At 44.3% G+C, this 17925-nt stretch overlaps 2 protein-coding genes across 3 annotated transcripts in view; one reads left to right on the forward strand and one right to left on the reverse strand.

The window, feature by feature from the left end:
• The window catches only part of BAIAP2L1 (BAR/IMD domain containing adaptor protein 2 like 1), a 44912-nt gene extending 42593 nt beyond the window's left edge, over positions 1–2319 (forward strand). For both annotated transcript variants that reach the window (XM_080382989.1, XM_080382990.1), the window contains one exon: positions 52–2319. In XM_080382989.1, the coding sequence (XP_080239115.1) occupies positions 52–127 (76 nt within the window). In that variant the 3' untranslated portion in view covers positions 128–2319. The remainder of the gene's footprint in view (positions 1–51) is intronic.
• BRI3 (brain protein I3) lies at positions 1996–17023 on the reverse strand. Its single transcript, XM_080382995.1, has 3 exons — positions 16569–17023; positions 14938–15052; positions 1996–2384 (listed from the first exon to the last, which is right to left on the reverse strand). Exons 1-3 carry the CDS (start codon positions 16732–16734, stop codon positions 2252–2254), a joined length of 414 nt encoding a protein of 137 aa, XP_080239121.1. The 5' UTR covers positions 16735–17023; the 3' UTR covers positions 1996–2251.
• Positions 17024–17925: the final 902 nt, after the last annotated feature.

The following is a 17925-nucleotide window of genomic DNA, read 5'->3' on the forward strand; positions in this document are numbered from 1 at the left end:
TGGTTGTGTGTTGCAGCAAGCCTTCTAGTAACTTTATGCATTTCTTTTCAGTGGAGAAAATCCTTTTGCAACTGTGAAACTCAGACCAACAGTAACAAATGACAGATCAGCACCAATTATTCGATGAATAACATACATATGTCCTTCCTCCTTATAAACACCATTTTCAGTAATGACAGACAATTACTATCTAAACTTGTTCTAAAAAATTATTTAAAATGTAATTACTGTACAATAGAAGCATACTGGAATAGATTTCTGCTCTTTTTTTAAAAAACTTGTAATGAGGTAATTGCTTTGGGCTAATGTTTGAGCACTTTGGCTTGATTTCACAGTATGCCTTTTTTGTAGTAGGAATTGTGAAAATACTGGAGACAGTTTGGATACTCTAGTAAGTCAGTGTAACTAACAGCTCACAGATCTGAATCTTTGGCATTTATTATTTGGAAACTGCAATGGTAAGTTCTAGAATATAAGCCTGCATATGTCACTGGGAAAAAAAAAATCTTTTTCTTAAAACAGAACAATGTAACAACTGCTTTATTCCAGAATAGAGAATTGCCTGTATAAAGTGATTTTACATTATTTTGTTTAAGATATACACCCTAGGTTATAAATAAATATTTATCCTTTAAGAATAGACAATTTGTAATGCTTTGCTTAATGTTCAGATACAAATTTTCAAGCGTTAACATAAACCCATGTTAAGTCTAATGTTGTACTGTCAACACATTCTTCAATGATCATCTTTTCTTTAAAACATGTTGTCAAACTTTAGTCTTATAAAAAGTCGTAATAAAAGTGCCATGATTTTTTCTCAAATGCCAATATAAACAGCTGCCTTTGAAGTTACTCCATTACTGCAACTTTTCACAAAAGCAAAACAGATTAAGCTTGAGAATTTTTAATTAATTAAGGAGCCTAGCACTGGCATAAATGCTGTCACAGTGTAGTAACAGTTAAGTGAAATACAGCTTTTAACTTCAGTCACAAGCAGAGTTGCAGTTTGTTACCTCCGGTGGAGCTAGCTTGTCTGGAAGACATCTCCTACAGGAACCATCTCAGCAACTGGCCTAGAATGTTAGACACTGAGCCCTCACTCCGCACCAGCCGTGGGTGCTTTGCTTTACCACCATACGGGTTAGATGGTGCTTCCCACCTGCTGCACGAAGCCTGTATTGTGACTGCTGCCAGTGATTAATCCTTATTCTAAATCATTCTACTTTATGTATGTCCATGCTTCCTACAGCCTCCCATGGAGAATTCATTTTGCTGTGCCTGCTTCTACCACCATAAACAGTGAAATCAAGTCATGTGAAATGCCTTTCAGTTACTTAATATCAAAAAATAGTATATGAGCATATGATGGCAGCAGAGGTAGAGTCCACTCATTCTGCCTCCTCTCACACTGCCCTTTCACATTCAAGGCTGAGGATGCTTCATTTGCTATGAAACTTTGCATAAATATGCATTATTCAGTTTTGAAACACCAACTTTTCAGAAACTTATACCTGACCCCATTTTCTAAAGCATATTAGGGGTAAGTCAAGGTGGACTGTATAACCTTTCGCTAATTCCACGTCAGAATTAAGTAGTCTGAAATGCAAAAATCTTTGCTCTGGAAACAGAGGCTGTGGCACTGCCACATATGACCTGCCCCAAGCAGAGTGTCCTGCTGCAGCCCTTGGAGGTCACAGGTGTCCCTATATAAGCGAAACCTTCACTAATTAAAGTAAGGCTCACTTTTTATTATTGTTTGTTACTACTAGTGCCTTCAGAAGGCAGAGGGTCCAGTAGCACACCTGTAGCACACACGGCACTTGTAACACTTTCCTCAATAAGCACGTCAGATGTTAAACAAGTACAGCCCTAAACCACATTTTTTTTCTAATCACAAGGATTCTGGCAAATATTTCTCCTCCTTTGTAGTACCTCTACTTTCAGACTGCATGTTATCATACACATTAGTCACATACTTAATAATCTAGCCGCAAGTTGAGGATTGCAAAAGGAAAAGCAGTTTTATTTAGTTTTCAACAGGTGCCACTAAACATGGAAAACAAGTTGGGTTTTCATGTTTTGCAATGCACATGCTCATAAAAGATTAAGTTTAAATTACATGCAAGAGACTAAATTTCTTCACACTTTACAAAACAGGTCTGAAGCAAATAAAATGATTGTACATGACATTTACATTAGAAAGAGTATGCTAACAGTTGTAGCTTCCATAAGCACATCCACATTCATCCCCTTAGCCAAAAGCTGCCCCACAATTAGGGCATCTTCTCTGCCTCAGTGCAAGACAGAACAGAATCCCAATTGGAAAGAATACAATGGCACACAAAACACCAAGACAGGTGAAGGTGTCCTCCAACACGCCAACCCTGTAAAAACGGAAAACAGACTCAGTCAAGGACATCCAGGTTCACCCCAAAGTTATCACTTTGATCTGGCAGTCACTAAAAAACCCACCATTTTATACAGCAAGATAAAAGTACAAAGATGTTTTGGGTTTGCTTCCCCCCCCCCCGTTAAAAGGCCCTTCTTTTCATAGCTTGCAGCAGAAGGTTTTGAATCGTAACACTTAAAAAAAAAAAAAAAAAACAGGAAAGTTGGAGGTGATCAGACTGTAGATAAGAAGCCTAAAAGATTTAATTCAAACTAGCTGTTTCATCCTAGGCAGCAACCATGTCTCCATCACTGCAGTTCACAACTGGTACTTAGATCAAAACAGCCACCACAGCTCTGAGCTGTTCTGTCAACTCCCAATATTGGTTAATGCAGGTACACCAAGGATCACACACTTGCACTTCAGAAAGCTTCAACATGAAAGCCTGCGCCTCTAGAGCCATCTCTGCTCCCTAAAGAATCTGAAAGTCACAGCTTTTCTCCTGGATTCTTGCATCCTAGCTCAACCAACCTTGCCAGGTATAAAAGACCACACATTGAGGACAGAGACTGTAAGCAAGTAGCCAACTTTGTTCCTTGCTAGCCCTTCCTGGGGTCAGGTTTTTGCGTATTGGTAAAGATACATTTTTCTAGAACTAAACCTTAGTGCCACTGAAGTTTACTCTCATAAAAATGGAAGACTGCTTTTAAAATAATTTACTGAGTCTTCTGGAACAATACAGTGCTAAAGATTTAACCATACCAGTGTTGTTACACTGGTCATTGCACACCAAACAACTCCATTTCTCAGCTTTTTAGGTCTTTCACAAAAGGCAGCAGCCATACTTGCCTCATATGCTTTGCTGCCTAGTTTCCACAGTTATCCTGGGGTGAACCCTCTCAGTCCGTTCAACCTCAAGTCTCCCACAGTGTATGTGCACTAGAGCTCTCAGAAAAATTAATCCTTGTTTTCTGAATGTTTTGATCTGATGATTTGGTGTTTTTTCTCACTTTCTTCCTAAGAGAAAGGTTTGAACGGGCAGAATATTGTGTAACCCTAGTTAAAGGTTTCTGGTGAAGCATCCAGCTCACGCTTTCACTAAGCAAGTTAAAATCCCTGCAGACAGTGAGATGCAAACAGGTTTGTTTCAGTTTGTTACTTCAAATTCGTACACAACTCGGCAAGGCTTGGTTCCTGCAGTTGCCAGCACATTCTCTCAGATGTGCTGGCATACCTTTCTTCAGAGAGCACAAGTCAATAATTAACATGCAGAGGGCTAAGTGCACCGAGTATTTAGGGCTCTGACCAATTTCGCAGGATAAGGAGGACTTTAAAACTTACAACTGTAGATTTACAGTGAAAGAATACTTTAAATTTCAGCACTTTGTTGTGGAAGGTGCCAATATAAGTAACTGTGCAGAGCACTATGCTAACTACTCACATTCAGACTCCTAAGTCACTAAAACAGCTCAGAGGTGCAGCACTACTGTCTTAAGCTGTTTAACAAGTTTATTTCTGGTAGCTAGAAAAGGCCAAAGGCCAAACACACATCGCTATTGAAATAACCTTCAGTGGTGTTCCCAGTTCCCACTTCCAAAAACTGATGTCCCTTTAGAACTGCAGGAGAATATGCTATTGATGTCATCTGGCTCCAGCTGAGTCCCAGCTGAATGACCACCCTATGTGGAAAAGTGTTTCAGCAGAGTTGTGTGAGCAGAAATTTACCCAAATTTCACTCCCCAACTTTTCTGAACTGCTGTGTCTAAACATCCCCAAAAATGAAGATGGACAGTAAAGCCAGCCTGAGTATTCAGACTTAAGATGTTTGAGCAGCTATACTAAACAGTCAGAATTTGGGGTTTAGCAAAACACTTGAACAAGATGTCTCCTCTTAAGTCCCTGGTACAGCGAAAGTCAACAAAAACAGAGCTAAGTGACCTTGAAATACATGCTACAAGCAAGGTGCCAAGGCCAACAAGTTCTTGTTTCCCTACAAAGCAGTTCACAGACAATCTATTCTGCACATAAATAGAGTGAAGGAAGATGCAGACTCAGAGACCATTTCCTTACTGCAGCTGGCTAAAACATTACAACTTGATTAAACTTAAGAACCATTCCCCTTCCCCTCAGCCATCACAACAACCCAAAGGCTTTTCAAAGTGCTCTCAATACTCTGCTGCTGGTGCAACTTCATGCTCAGCTCAAGCGTTCAACAGCAGTCCCCTCCCTTTGACGAACTTACTTTATTCTGTTTACAAAGTTCTTGTTAACAGAAGTTGACTTTATATTTGGTATAAAGGTATTGTCACGGTACAGTTGATCCCAGGAGTAGTTTTATGATCTCATATCCTCAAATAACATTCCTTTAAGACGACAAGTTAAAAGATGCAGACTAATGCTCAAGTCATCGTACAGACACTAGTCTCAGCACACAAGTGTCCCGGAGCTCAGACTTTTGTAGCCTATGCTGTTCTTTGTGGTTACTCATTACGCACTCGGTGTAACATCACCCCCTGTTCCTTGAAAGTCCGGCACACGCACTATCAGAGTTCCACCTGTCAGCGCAAGTACTTTATTTTGCCATAACAACGTAAGAATACTCTTGAACACCGACAGCTGTGTGTCCAGAGAGATAAGAACAATAAGATGAGCTCTGCAGCAGTGTTCTGCTTTTGTGACAAACTCTCCAGGACTTTGTATCCAACCATTTTTCCCAGAGCTGGAACAAATTTTGCGGAGTTAGTTTCAGTGGCGCAGGTACCTCCTTTTTTCTCCCATGGCTCCAAAGGACTTCAGGAAAGCCTCCTCAAACATGGAAAAAGTTTCACCTCTCTCTCCAGTACCTTTTAGCTCCTATTCCCATACCTGTATCACCAAATCACAAATCCAGATATCAACGCTGGCCTAAAATAAAACTTTAAAGGTATCCCTGGTGCTGCCCAAATTGATAAAACCACCTTTCTCCAGATGGAGCTGCCATATTCAGTGCACTGATGCAGTCAGCACATGCTCTAAAGCACAATGGTTCTGGCGTGTCACCCACAGATAATATTGTTAGTATTAAAAGTACTAAAAAAGCCTAACACCTACTGAGTACTTTGTACAATAGTTGTGGTATCAGTAATATCTTCCTCTCCAACTGAAGCAAAAGTGATGTTTAAGGAACCAAGCATGAGGTAACAATGGAACTTATAGATAGATTTCTTTATATCTCCAAAAGGATATGACAGTCCCATCGATGAGACTCCAACAGACAGAGTGCCATACCAGACCACTGGTCCAGCTTACCTATGGGGGTTTTGCATTTGATTCAAATTATTCTTGCTGCAATGAGTTGCCGACTTACAGAATGGATGGACTTCACACACAGAATCCCACTTTCCTTTCTGGTATTTCTACTACAAGTTCTAATACTGACCCATCAACTACAGCCACACTCAGCAGCAGCAAGAGCAAGTTTCTTGGAAACAGCGCTGCCGATTGTGATGCAGTTTCCCAGAGCTCTCTCCTGTAGGTCAGGTTTGGCAATGCCTGCATCTGCCCAGTTGATACTGCGAGTGTTTCTTGTGGGCACGACAAGCAGTTCTGTGTGCTGTCAACTTGCCTTTACACTTCTGCTGACCTGATGACAGCTACATCCAGTGGGTGTACGAGGATCAGAGAGAAAGGCATCACGTACCCCCCACCTGGCATGCAATGCATTTCTACCTCTACAGCAAAAGTGCTGACAAAAATGACACCATGTGCCAGCAGACAAGAAGAAGCCAGGCCATTTCTGCTGCAAAGCAGAAACTCACCCTTGTCTTGGTGCGTTAGTCACTGACTCACAGTACTTGCCCTGCACCACCTCAGCAAGCAGCACTCAGAGAAACTACAGGTGCTAGATTTGCTCAGCTTGGTTAATTCAGTGTCTAGTCTTCTGCTACAAAGAACTCTAGCCCAGGACTCTCATCAGCCCATCAGAGCACTGCCTGCTTCCCCTTCCCTCTCACCACAGAGCATTCCCCAAAGTGAAATACCGATGCGGAAAACAGTCAGAGGGAATAGTACTGCCATGGAAAGAAATACAGAAGGAGTTACTGAAAAAATTATGAACAAAACAGCAGTCACTGCCACTACTAGAAAAGAGGCAAATATCATCCAGGGGCATATTGTGAAGTAATTTTCCCCCATATACTCTGGATTATGAATACTTCATACAGACCACTGCATACAGCCTGGTCCGCATTTAAAAAAAAACAAACAAACAAACCAGTATGTGAATTAATGAGAGTCAAAAGGAAAGAAAAATAAAGAAAATGTAGCTCCTATCAATTTACCCTTGCTACCCAACTTTCACATCCTAATCCCAAACCAGTCGTTATACCATTAGCCCATAGCAGGAAACATCAAATTCTGCTTGCTTGGCCAAGTTCAGAGCATACTGACACAAGCAGAGATGCTTACATCAAGATTGACTTTTAAAACAGAGTTGAAGAGCCTCATGTTAACCCTTGCTTCCAGAGATTTCCAACTAGTTGTCCTACCTGAGCATATTACTGTGTTTGAGGGGGGTGTTGTGTAACATGGCTTAAGGCTTCAGCATAATTTCTTTGCCTTACAACCTCTTTGCCGAGAGCACATGTGGACATTAGAACTGTAATATCACATTGCAAGCGACCCTCAAAATTAAGACTGCAATTAAAGAAACAAATCAGTAAACAAGGCTGCCGACTTCATTCACTGGGGAAAAGATGTGCTACTAGAAGTGCCATCTCCTGGGAAGCATCTGCTAATAGGTCTGAAATACAAAGCGATTCAAAACTGTTTAGAGCACCAGACTGGTTAGACACAGTGACAGAAAGGACACTAGTGCTCAACCCAAACCGGCAAGCCTAGATGCAGAAGCTGAATATGGCAATTTGTACTTGTGGAAACGCATGAAATGCTGATCACCCTCAGACCAAATAAAAATCAGCAGAAGCAGCTCAGGAGGTGAGGCCTCTCCATTTTCTGCCTCCACAGGTTAACCCAGTAACATACTGTATGTACCGAGAGGCTGGCTCAGACACAATCTACATGTTTCTGAGTAACAGAAGATTTAGGTAGTTTTCAGTACTACAGATCCATCCAAGGGAGGCAGTCCCTTTTCCAGGCATTTCAGTGACACCAAAAATAACATTACTTTGGGAAATGCATACCAAGTGCGGTACACATCACGTTAGGGCTATTGTATTTCCTGCCTTGGTTAGCTATTACACTAATGGCATCTTTTCCAGTCACACACATTGAGCATTCCTCTCCTGCAGGCATTCAACTCATGCTTTGTTAAATGTTTTTAAATCTTCTCCTTCTCTCCTATGAATTCCATATTCAGTTCCTGCCCTGAAGTATACCTTTGTGACAAGTAAGCCAGTGTGTTTAGTTAAGAGTATAAGCAGCCTAATTTTGATCTGACCTTAAAGAATAAACACACTAATTAAACAGTAGAGAGGGATCTATCAGGGTACTTCTGGTCATCCCCGAGCAGCTGCAAACCCAAGCATAGATGACTGCTGTCAGAGCCATTACAATCAACCCTCCTAATCAGCTTGCAAGGCCCAAGTCTATTGGTCAGTAGATGTCCCTGACACTTTAAACAGAATTTATTTTAAACTCCTTTCCCCCTCAACAGTTATTCACGAAGTGTTCTGTGGTAATGCAGAATGCCAATTAAAAAAAATAATAATTAAAAAAACATAATGGCCATCCGTATGCAACACTGGACCTACGGAAAAGGACCAGTGAGGAACAAGGCAAGCCACAGGGAGCAGTGCTGGGGCAGCAGCAGAGGAAGACCAGGGGCAGCAGGCCAAGTCACCGACAAGTGACACCCATTTGGGAAGCCTATCAGAGCCATATCTGCCTGACCACCACAACATACCTGTTACTTCAGGGCCAGCTCCTGTCACATCTATAGCCCTGCAATTACTACGACAGCATTAACTACACAAACACTTTCTGGCTTCTGTTGATTTGTGTCACCACCTAATTTTAGATGAACACTTATCCAATCACTGCTTAGCCAGTTACTAAATTTAAAAGGAGGAAAAAAAATTTATAAGGCAGACTATGAATATTTTAGTTTTTGCTTGTGTATCTTACCTGAACTGCAGAGTAATTAGAGACTCCATATTCAAACTGTAGATTCACTAATGTAACCAAACAAATTTTGTTCTACAGCATAAACCACATAAAAGCTGATTATAACTGCACCACTCCCAATCTAAAAATAAAGTGCAAAGTTTTATTTATACTGCAAGCAGCGTCTTGGATTTAAGCTATAACTGCAGCTGCCAGCTCCATAAAGTAAGGTCAATTATTCCCACCAACAAGTATTTAAAACCAAATTACTTTTCAGATAACCTCCTTCTTCAAAATAAGTCTTAAAAACATCAATATCTTAAGTCATATGCTTAGGATCAGAGGGCCAATAGCAAGATCTGCACACACAGCACCAGTACAATTTAGCACATGCATTTTTAGACTTAACACTACATCACAGTATTTAAATGTGTGCTGGTCAGCATTTTTCATCCCTTACAAATAAAAGTCAAAGGGTTATCCCAGGTAATCAGAGACAGTTTAGTTGTATGGCAAGCCCTGCAACACCTGAAAAGAATCTGCACTTAAGGCAGCTGCTGTCTTCTACACAGATACTCCCTCACTGATCAAGCAAGTGGATCTTTCAAACCAGTATCCCATCTCTCCTGCCACTGGGGTTGGTTGGGTCTCTGTTTCAGTGGAAACATCAGACCAGCAGCAAGCGTGGACTTCAGAGGCTGCATGCTAAATCTAAATTCTGAACACTAAAACAAACATGGACAGCTTTTCTTTATGTCTGTCCTAGCTAATGCAACTGCTAGGTTAAGCATGTTTAAATTTTACCTGCAAGCAGCAGAAGAAAAGGAACTGACAATTATGTATGCAACTACTGAGTACGCATGGGATGTTTGCAGTTTTAATTTCCACAAAGAGAGGTGCCAGCTCCTCTAGCCTCAGCCTGAAGGCATATTGAACGGTTGCTGATCCACAGTATTCACGGAAAGGAGCCCAGATCTATACATCACCGTGGGCTTCCCCTCCTCAACACAAGCTGTGCATATATGTAAATGCAATTATCCTTAAAAGTCACCTCCCAGTAAGAGACACCATAGTATCTGCAGATTTATCTGAACTTCCTTATGCTTTAGGCCCCACTTCCTATACAGAGGGCTGGCTGCAGAGCCAGAGAAATGCTGGCAGTGGGAACAGCCTGTATCTAGCTGTTGTCTTTCTTGAAATGCCTACAAATCACCAGCCTTCTCTAATGCAGTAGCACCATGACTTGAATTCCAGTTCTGAGAACACACTAATTAAGAGACAAGCTTCATGGCTTCACACCAACAGCCTAGGCTCACAAAGGAGGCTAAGCATGCCAGTTAAAATTCTCTGTAGATGGCAGAAATCTATCCATGACAAACTAGACTGAGATCTGGTGTGTTTTTTCCTCACTCATCTGCATACACAGCCAAACCAGTATCACCTCTGGTTACCAACAGACAAGGCCAGTTTCCTCCTCTCACCCAGAATAACTCAATGCTACAAATAAATCCTAATTATCAAAATACAGACACCAAGATAAATGGTAACATCAATAAAAAAAAAAATAAAATGCTATCAACTCAGTCCCTACGACAGACCGGGCATTAGGGACCAGATTATAATTTTTACACAGTCCCATCAGGGAATACTTCCTGCTGTATCTTATTAATGGCGTAAACTCGCCTGTAGTAGAAAAATCTGTTTTGATTGTTGTCCACAAATCAGTTCAGACCAGTAGAACAAAAATCCTCAGAAGCAACAAGAGCTACGCTGTTCTCACTTGGGACCCTGTTAACAGGCTTACCACCTCCTCTCTGCTGGGCTTAGGTAACAGACTTCCTGCTAAGCAGCTGCATGTCTCTGCTGTTAGGCAGAGGAAAAAAAATAAATAAAAACATTACAGGTATCCTAGTCGGTAATTCCAAATGGCAGACTCGGCATCTGCTCAAGTCTGCTATATCAAGGCTTTCTTCTTTGCAGTCACGTGCCTAAGTCGTTGCTGAATTTCATGCCCTAACTGCTCCAGCCACCAAATTACAGCGCAGCAGGGATGAACGCCCCAGCCTGCCTGAATAGCACACGCTTACAAAAAGCTGCGTGCTGTAGTATAAGGGAGCTACACCAATTCCCAACACAGGGGGAATTTTATGACAAAAAGCAGTGTCAGGAGCTGCTGCAGTATTATAGCTATTCCTCTTTACAGCACTCTTGAAAAGGTACTTCAAAGTTGGCTTCACTCACAAAATTCAAAAGGATCGCTAGCACGTCAGCCTGCTGTTAGAAACTGAAAATCTGCAGGCTTTCCTCAGTGTATCAGATATGCTCTCCAAATAGCTAGGTGGTGGGTTTTTTTTTTTAATTCCTTGCATATTTAACCAGTACATATTATGAAATTATATTAAGAGTATTTACATAAAGTTTAAATATAGTTGTTATAAATAACTATAGAAAAACCGATATCCTGAAGGACTTTTATCAAACCACACGCAGCACTTGGGATTGAAATAACTGAAAACCAGAAGACTGACATTTTGAAGAACTTGATCACCTAAATGCAATTTTCGCAGAGTCCATTCTTTCAGAAGACATACACTTAATTGAAGAAAAAAAAATTTCAACCAAAACCTGTGAACTCACTACTTCGTCAAGCTAAGTAAAAAAAACAAACAAACAAAAAAAACCCACAACACACACACACCCCACCCCAAACCCCCACCAGCCAGAGGAAAAAAAACAACCACCAAACCAAACAAATACAACAAAAAAAAACCCAAACACCTGTGGCATGGCGAAGGCTGTAAGAGATGTGAAAATAATACAGCTTTAATCAAACTTGTATCATCTTCCAGTCCTGGAAGAAGCTTCAGTATTGTAATTTGGGACCCACTATAAAACTTCTCAAGCAGATATTTTGTAATTGTCAAAAGATAAAGCCACCACAAAGCAGCAGCGTTATGTCCTTTCTCTCACCCTTTCTTCCAAGGAACTGACTATTTGTTGAACAGGACAATAAAAACCCAACAGGGCCCATCACAGGCTCTGTCCCAGATTTTGAAAGAACCAGCTTTTGCAAACATCAGAACAACAGAATGTTTTCACAAGTTTTAAAGGAGTCTTTCTTCTGTTAAGTAATAGGAAAGTAAACATTCCTTCGCAGATTTTTTCTACCCAACAACACAAGATTGAGAAAAAGAAAATGAAAGTGACCACAAGAAAAGCAGCCAGGCTCCATTATCCAAGCTAAGACTACATGACAGGATCTCTAAAGTTAGTGGCTGTAATGACTCAATCTGTACTTGGGAGCATAAAATAGTTGAAAAGCAGGACTTGGCCAATCCTTAGATGTCAGCTACAAGTAGTAAAGCTGACAAGATTTTGCAACTCAGTTTAATTCTCTGTACATCAGGGTTGGGAGAAGAACTCGCACCGAGACAACAGGACTACAACCACCCCAGATATTTTAATAATGCAAGGAAGGATGGAACGCACATTAATACTGAAGTCTGTAATTAGAAGGCAACACTGGCCAATGATGAATAAGGAATGATCTGACTAATGCACAACTCTAAGCAAGAGGTACAGCCTGCAAGACAGGAGAGTCATCCGTCAGGTGCAGCAACACTTCAGAGATAGAAGAAAAAAAGATGCAATTACATAGTGACCACGGGCATGCTACCTGCTTGTAGAGAGGCTACCTCTGAAGATACTTCGTACTTTTTCTGGCTTCATACCATAAATCAAGCTTAAAGATCAACTGTAACCAGTTAGGCTAGCTTATTAATCCCAAGATCATTTGGGACTGCAATAAAACAGACTCCTCCCCCAATAACGGACCAATACTGGGTATTTCTGCTCAACACCATATATTTTAAGTTGGAAATGGGTTTGATTTCAATAATCAACGTTCATACATTGCCGTAGTGCAAAAGACTAGTTTGTATTTCTGATGGTAGAAATCCTCTCCATGGGCTTTAGCCTACTCCACCAGTTACATGACTCCACAGCCGCAAACAAGGATTCTTCCTCATGAGCTGAAGCAGTGACTTCTCCAGCGATCATGCACAGCATCAAATCAGAAGAGCAACAGGGCAACTGACCTGGCAGTTTAGTAAGGAAGTTTCTTATGTGCCACTAATAACTTTTTATGTTTATCAATGCCCTTTCAACAACTTTTCTGTTCAGTGTTGCATTCTTCATAAAATAGGTTTCCAGGCCAAGGAAGTAAACTAGAACTATGTTTAAGGTCTAGAGAAGCCTAAGAGGATTGTGACCTCTTCCTCTATGAGGAGCAGATAGCGTAACCTTCCAGGCCATGAACCCTGACCCTTCAGGTTCCCCCGAATATTTCTGATGTGTGCTTCCCAACCAGCCTCCCTGTCCTTTCTCTTGATGTACCAGACTGTCAGTTCCTTAACTAGTCAAAAGACAAGCAACCTGAGATTCTCCCCTCCTTCCTTGACACTTCACTCTTCCTCTAAAGATAATTAGGGAAAAACATAGTGACACCGCAAAGATGACTATGACACACCATCACTAGATACAGTGACTCATTCTTGGGATTCCCTGATCAAGAGTATTTCAGAAGTGCAGAGAAGAGTCCTACAATTTAAGCAGTGCAGTATTATGCCTCACAGTAATCAACATGTCATAGTTCTCACAACTCTTCCCCCGCCCCCAGCCTAGAACAAAACCTGAGGATGCAAGAGTAAACAAGGTTTTTTGGACAGTATTTTGCTTTAGGAAGGAGTCCATGATGGGCACCTCCAGCAGAGCAAGTCTGATGACTTACAAAACTATGCAAGTGAGGTCACTTAGAAAACACCTTACAAAAGATTGCTCATTTTCCCAAATTTGGCTAAAGTTATACTTGCAAATGATTGTTTCAAAGGTGTTTCCTAGAGCATCCTAGGGTAACTTCGGGGGGGGGGGTATAAATCCTAAGAATAGCAGCAAAAGTCTGCCAACCTTAAGTTATTGCAAAGACCACTTCCACAGTAAAATATTTTGAGATTTGTTGGGCTTAGGGCCAGAAGGCCTGTATAAAGACACTGCCTGCCTTTTACCAAGCAATACCATCTTTCCTGTCTTCTGGTTGAGCTAAAGCGTAAGCATTTTAATGCAATTACTCAGGTGGCAGGATCTACCACATCCTCTGAACAGGTCAGTGCTTACTTTCTCTTGCTGTCTACAACATACATCTTCTAGATCAATAGGTCTAACAACAAGTTCTTCAGCCTTAACTAGTGGCCTTTCAGCAGGCACCTGGTTTTACATAGCACCACAACATAGTGCTTATTTGAATCCACCTTTGAAGACAGGTACTGACTCCCAAACACCAACTCTAACAAAACCAAAAGGGGGACAGCCTCTGCCACTGTGACAATCTCCATCACATTTCATGGTGCTGAAACCTGCTATTGTGTCAGCTATTCTAGCAAGTCCATTCCCTATGTGTTTTGAAACGGATGAGGGCTTGGACTTGCAGAATATTGCGTGCCTCCTCGCAAGACACCACAAGGGTAACTCCCATACATTTTAACAGAAAGGAGATGATTCTGCATTTGAGTCAGAGCTGGCCAGGCACACCAGCAGCAATCTGGCTGCCCTCACCCATTAGTTAATATCCTAGGATGAGAAGAACTGAGAAGTGAAAGGGAGCACACAGCTGACTTGCAGCACTGATGTGGAAACAGAGTGCCTCCTTCCCTTTTTCTACGGCTGTTGATGTCTGAGGGAGAAGTTGTTCTTTTGTTGCAACTCCAATAGCTGACCACTTCTTCTGGTTTTCACCACTTCATCAGATTAACACTTGGAATCAAATCTATTAAACCCCCTGTTCTTCTGCAGTAAGAGGTCTTTAAAAGAAAGATTTTTTAAAGCTTTAAGATACTGATGTTTTCAACCAATACTGCCAATCACCCTGCCTGGTTTTGCATAGTTGGGATGCTGGGAACATGGGGGGGACACCACAGCAGCGGAAGCCCTTCTGCCTGGACCGCCAGACAACCAGAAATGACTATGGTCAAGTATTACAGAAAGTTTCACAATAAAATCATGCTACTCACTGTCACCAGACATAAACACATCAGAAAGGACTTCCTGTCATCCTCTCCCCCAAGAAATGACCCTTTACATCTGTTACTGAAGTGCCCTTTCATTAAAAATACCACTTCCAGATCTTCCTCCATCATAAAGAACAGATTCATGTTTTTATATAAGGTCTATTATATTAATTATAGTGGCTGTCACAAGCCCATTAGGACAAGCTCATACTGCCATAAACTAAAGCACTCCACTGCTAAATTTTAGTGCTTTTTAAATTAATCCACTTCTAATACACACACCAAGAGAAACAATTGAAAACCAAGGAACTATATATGGACACCTGTAATTTAAAAAATAAAACCCAAGACTGAGTTTATTTCACAACTGGAGAGCTATTTTACCTGCAGGCAGGACAGCCACCAACTACTACTACAGAAGTGGTGGTAGCAGGCTGTTGAATAATGGTGTACGTGCTCGAATAGTTTGGCTGTGATGTCGGTGGAGGAACAGCATACCCTAAAATAAGAAAAAACTTCAATCACCACACATAAGGCACAAAGAACAATGATAATAATTAAAAAGCATGGAAAGAAAAGAACACACAAAAAATAAATAGAAATGTAGTCTTGATTGAGCACTTTAGGAAGCTCTATCAAAATCAGCATTGGAACACACTACTCAGCACACCTAACAGCAAAGCCACTTCATAAACCCAAGTATCTAGCACAATTTAACCATCTAAAAAGGACACTGAGCTATTAATTAACTTTGAGAATGACCAGTGACCACAACTTTCACTTCTGGATGTTATGTACCAGGTATGCCCCACTCCAGCAGACAAACTAGTTGAAACAAAACTAATATTCCTCTGGTTTCCAGCTTCACTTTCACATACTAAGTTTATATCTGGAGAGAGAGGTAGGAGTGGTAGGAAGCAAGTGGAAAGGAAGCAGGCTGCATGGCATAGAAATAAAAAAAAACAAGAACTTTTCAGGAAACCCATGTTGTTGGCTAGCGAATGTGTCATTTTAACAGCTGTAGGTAGAAAAGACAAGTCATTAATTACTGCATTAACACTGAAAAATTTTAAAAAAAAAAAAAAAATAATTTTTAAAGGGATGGTTAGATGCATGCAGTGCGATTGTACAGTCAGGATACACTTCGCCCATTTTCAGCTTCAAGTTATTCAACTGTAAAGCCCAGCAACCTCACTACTTAAAATTAAACTGAAAGTAATGAGTAATACTTCTAATACAGGAAAATAAACTCCAAGTTATTAGTAGGAAATCAATTTACAGCCTCAAAACTCAGCCCAATGCTTGATGACTAGAGTCTGGGTCTGGGTTCGCTGCATATTTTTTTGTAACTTTTGAAGCATTCCCTTAACTCTACGGTCTTTCTTGAGGGACTACCTCTTCCTTTGATGGAGGTCAGCATTAACCCAGTTAACAGAAGCACGGCGTCTACTCACCTGCCTAAGTCTCTCCAAGACTACTGAAGCGTACCAGGACAAAACAACATTAACCAGAGAACCGTGAGGCGCATGCAAGGAAAAAGGCAAGCTCGGGGTATGTCCTGCGCCTCTTTGCCACTATTTTGAGGCGGAAAACCCCCGCACCCCAGGGGTGCGTGCAAACTGGGGCAGTATGGGGGGGGGGGGGGGGGGGGGGTAGTGAACCACAGCCCCGTTACACCTAAGGCGCCGAGGGGAGGAGGGGAAGGGGAGGTGGCGCTTGGGAACACCTGGGCCCCCCGCGCCGGTTTTAGGCGAGAGACCGGCGGCACCAGCCCCTCACGCGAGGGGGTAGGGGCTTCCCCGCTCCCCTCGCCCCCCACAGGCAGCCCCGCCGCGACGCAGGCCCTTCCCTGCGGCCTGCAGCCCCCCGGGTGCCGCCCGCCGCCCCGCTCCCGGCGGGGGAGCCCCCCCGAGCCGCCCCCCGGCCCGGGGAAGGGGAGCCGGGGGGCGCAAGCCCTCCCCCGCCCGCCGCGCCCGGGGCGGCCGGCCGGCCCTCCCCCGCCGCCTCAGACCCACCTGCGGCGGCCGCGGCGGCCGGGTAGGGGTAGGGCGGGGGCGGCTGGAAGCCGGGCTGCGGGGCGGGGATGGCGCCGTAGTTGCTCTGCCCGTAGTCGTAGCCCGCGCCCGGGGCGGCGGGGCTGTAGGCGGGGGGCCGCTCCTGCAGCAGGGGCTTGCTGTCCATGCTGGGGCGGCGGCGTGGCGCTGCCCGCGGAGCCGAGCGCGGCCGGGAGGGCGAGAAGGAAGCGGCGCCCTCGCCTCCGCGCCCAACTTGGCGGGCGCCGCCCTCCGCCCCGCCCGGGGGCGCCGGAGCTCAGCGGCGGCGCGAGCGCCCCGGCGGCGGCACCCCGCGCATTCGGGGCCGGGCGCGAGGGGGCCGGCGGAGGCGGGAAGCGGCTGAGCGGCCGCTGAGCGCGCGGGCGGCCCCTCCCCCAGCGCCCCGCACCGCGCGCGCGGCCGGTCACAAGACTGCGCCCCACGTGACGCCGCTCCCCAGCGGCGCGGGGCGGCCCGCCGGGAGGCGCCGGGAACCCTCGGCCTTAAAGGGGCCGCGCCGCCCGCCCCGCTCGGCCGCCGCCTCCCGCTGCTGCCGCCAGCTTGCCGGGCTGTTCGCAACTGGGCCGGCGGCGGGGCTCAGAGACCCTTCTGAGCATCGCCCCGCGGGAAGCCGGCGGCCCGAGCAGGGCGCGCACGGCCCCGCGCAGCCCCGCCCGGGGAGCGCCCGAGCTCGGCAGAGGGGCGCGGGAGCTGCCGGTACCGCGCCTGGGCGGACAACGCCGGGACCCGCTCCAAACCATCCGGGAGCCAAACGACTCCAGCTGAGCGCCGGGAGGGGGGAGGGCTGGGGGGGTCGGCGTGTGCGCGCGTGTGTGAGCGCGTGCAGGTGTGCATAGGTACACACATCCCGCGCGGCTGTTGACATGTACGCAGAACCCGCGGTCTCAGGAAAAGGCAAAAATCATCAGGAAACGGTGCTGCGCCCCGCAGTGACTTCTGCGAAGTTCCACGTCCCCGCCGGGAAAAGCCGCGCTGTGTGTTAACGGGAGAGCGAGACGTCGGGGGGGGGGGCGGCGCAGAACGGGAGTGTCGGGCAGAGGGAAAGCTGCTGAAGAGAGATTGAGGAAAAAGCAGAAGCAAACTCACACGGTTCAAAGAAATGCTGAAGTTAGAAAAACACTAAAGAAAGGCAGGGGAAAGCAAGGGGGATGCTGCTTTCTCCTGCACAGCAAACTAAAGGAACGGGTCCAGCCGCACTTCCAGGCTCAGCTCCTTTGGGAAATCCAGGATCACTCAGTGGTCGGACAGGTTAGGCCAATGGCTGAAAGGGTCTTCATGTCTTTATTGCAGTTAAAACTCTAGCCTCTTCCCTCCATAC

This window comes from Falco punctatus, assembly GCF_963210335.1.
Source record: "Falco punctatus genome assembly, chromosome: 4".
NCBI classification, from domain to species: Eukaryota; Metazoa; Chordata; class Aves; order Falconiformes; family Falconidae; genus Falco; species Falco punctatus.

Bases quoted from the DNA above. Each gene is read 5' to 3' on its own strand.
- BRI3 (XM_080382995.1), bottom strand. From the start codon at position 16,734: ATGGACAGCAAGCCCCTGCTGCAGGAGCGGCCCCCCGCCTACAGCCCC. The intron at 15,053-16,568 runs GTGGGTCTGAGG...TTCTTATTTTAG, and splicing joins GGCCGCCGCGGCCGCCGCAG to GGTATGCTGTTCCTCCACCG. The intron at 2,385-14,937 runs GTAAAATAGCTC...CCGTTTTTACAG, and splicing joins GGTGGCTGTCCTGCCTGCAG to GGTTGGCGTGTTGGAGGACA.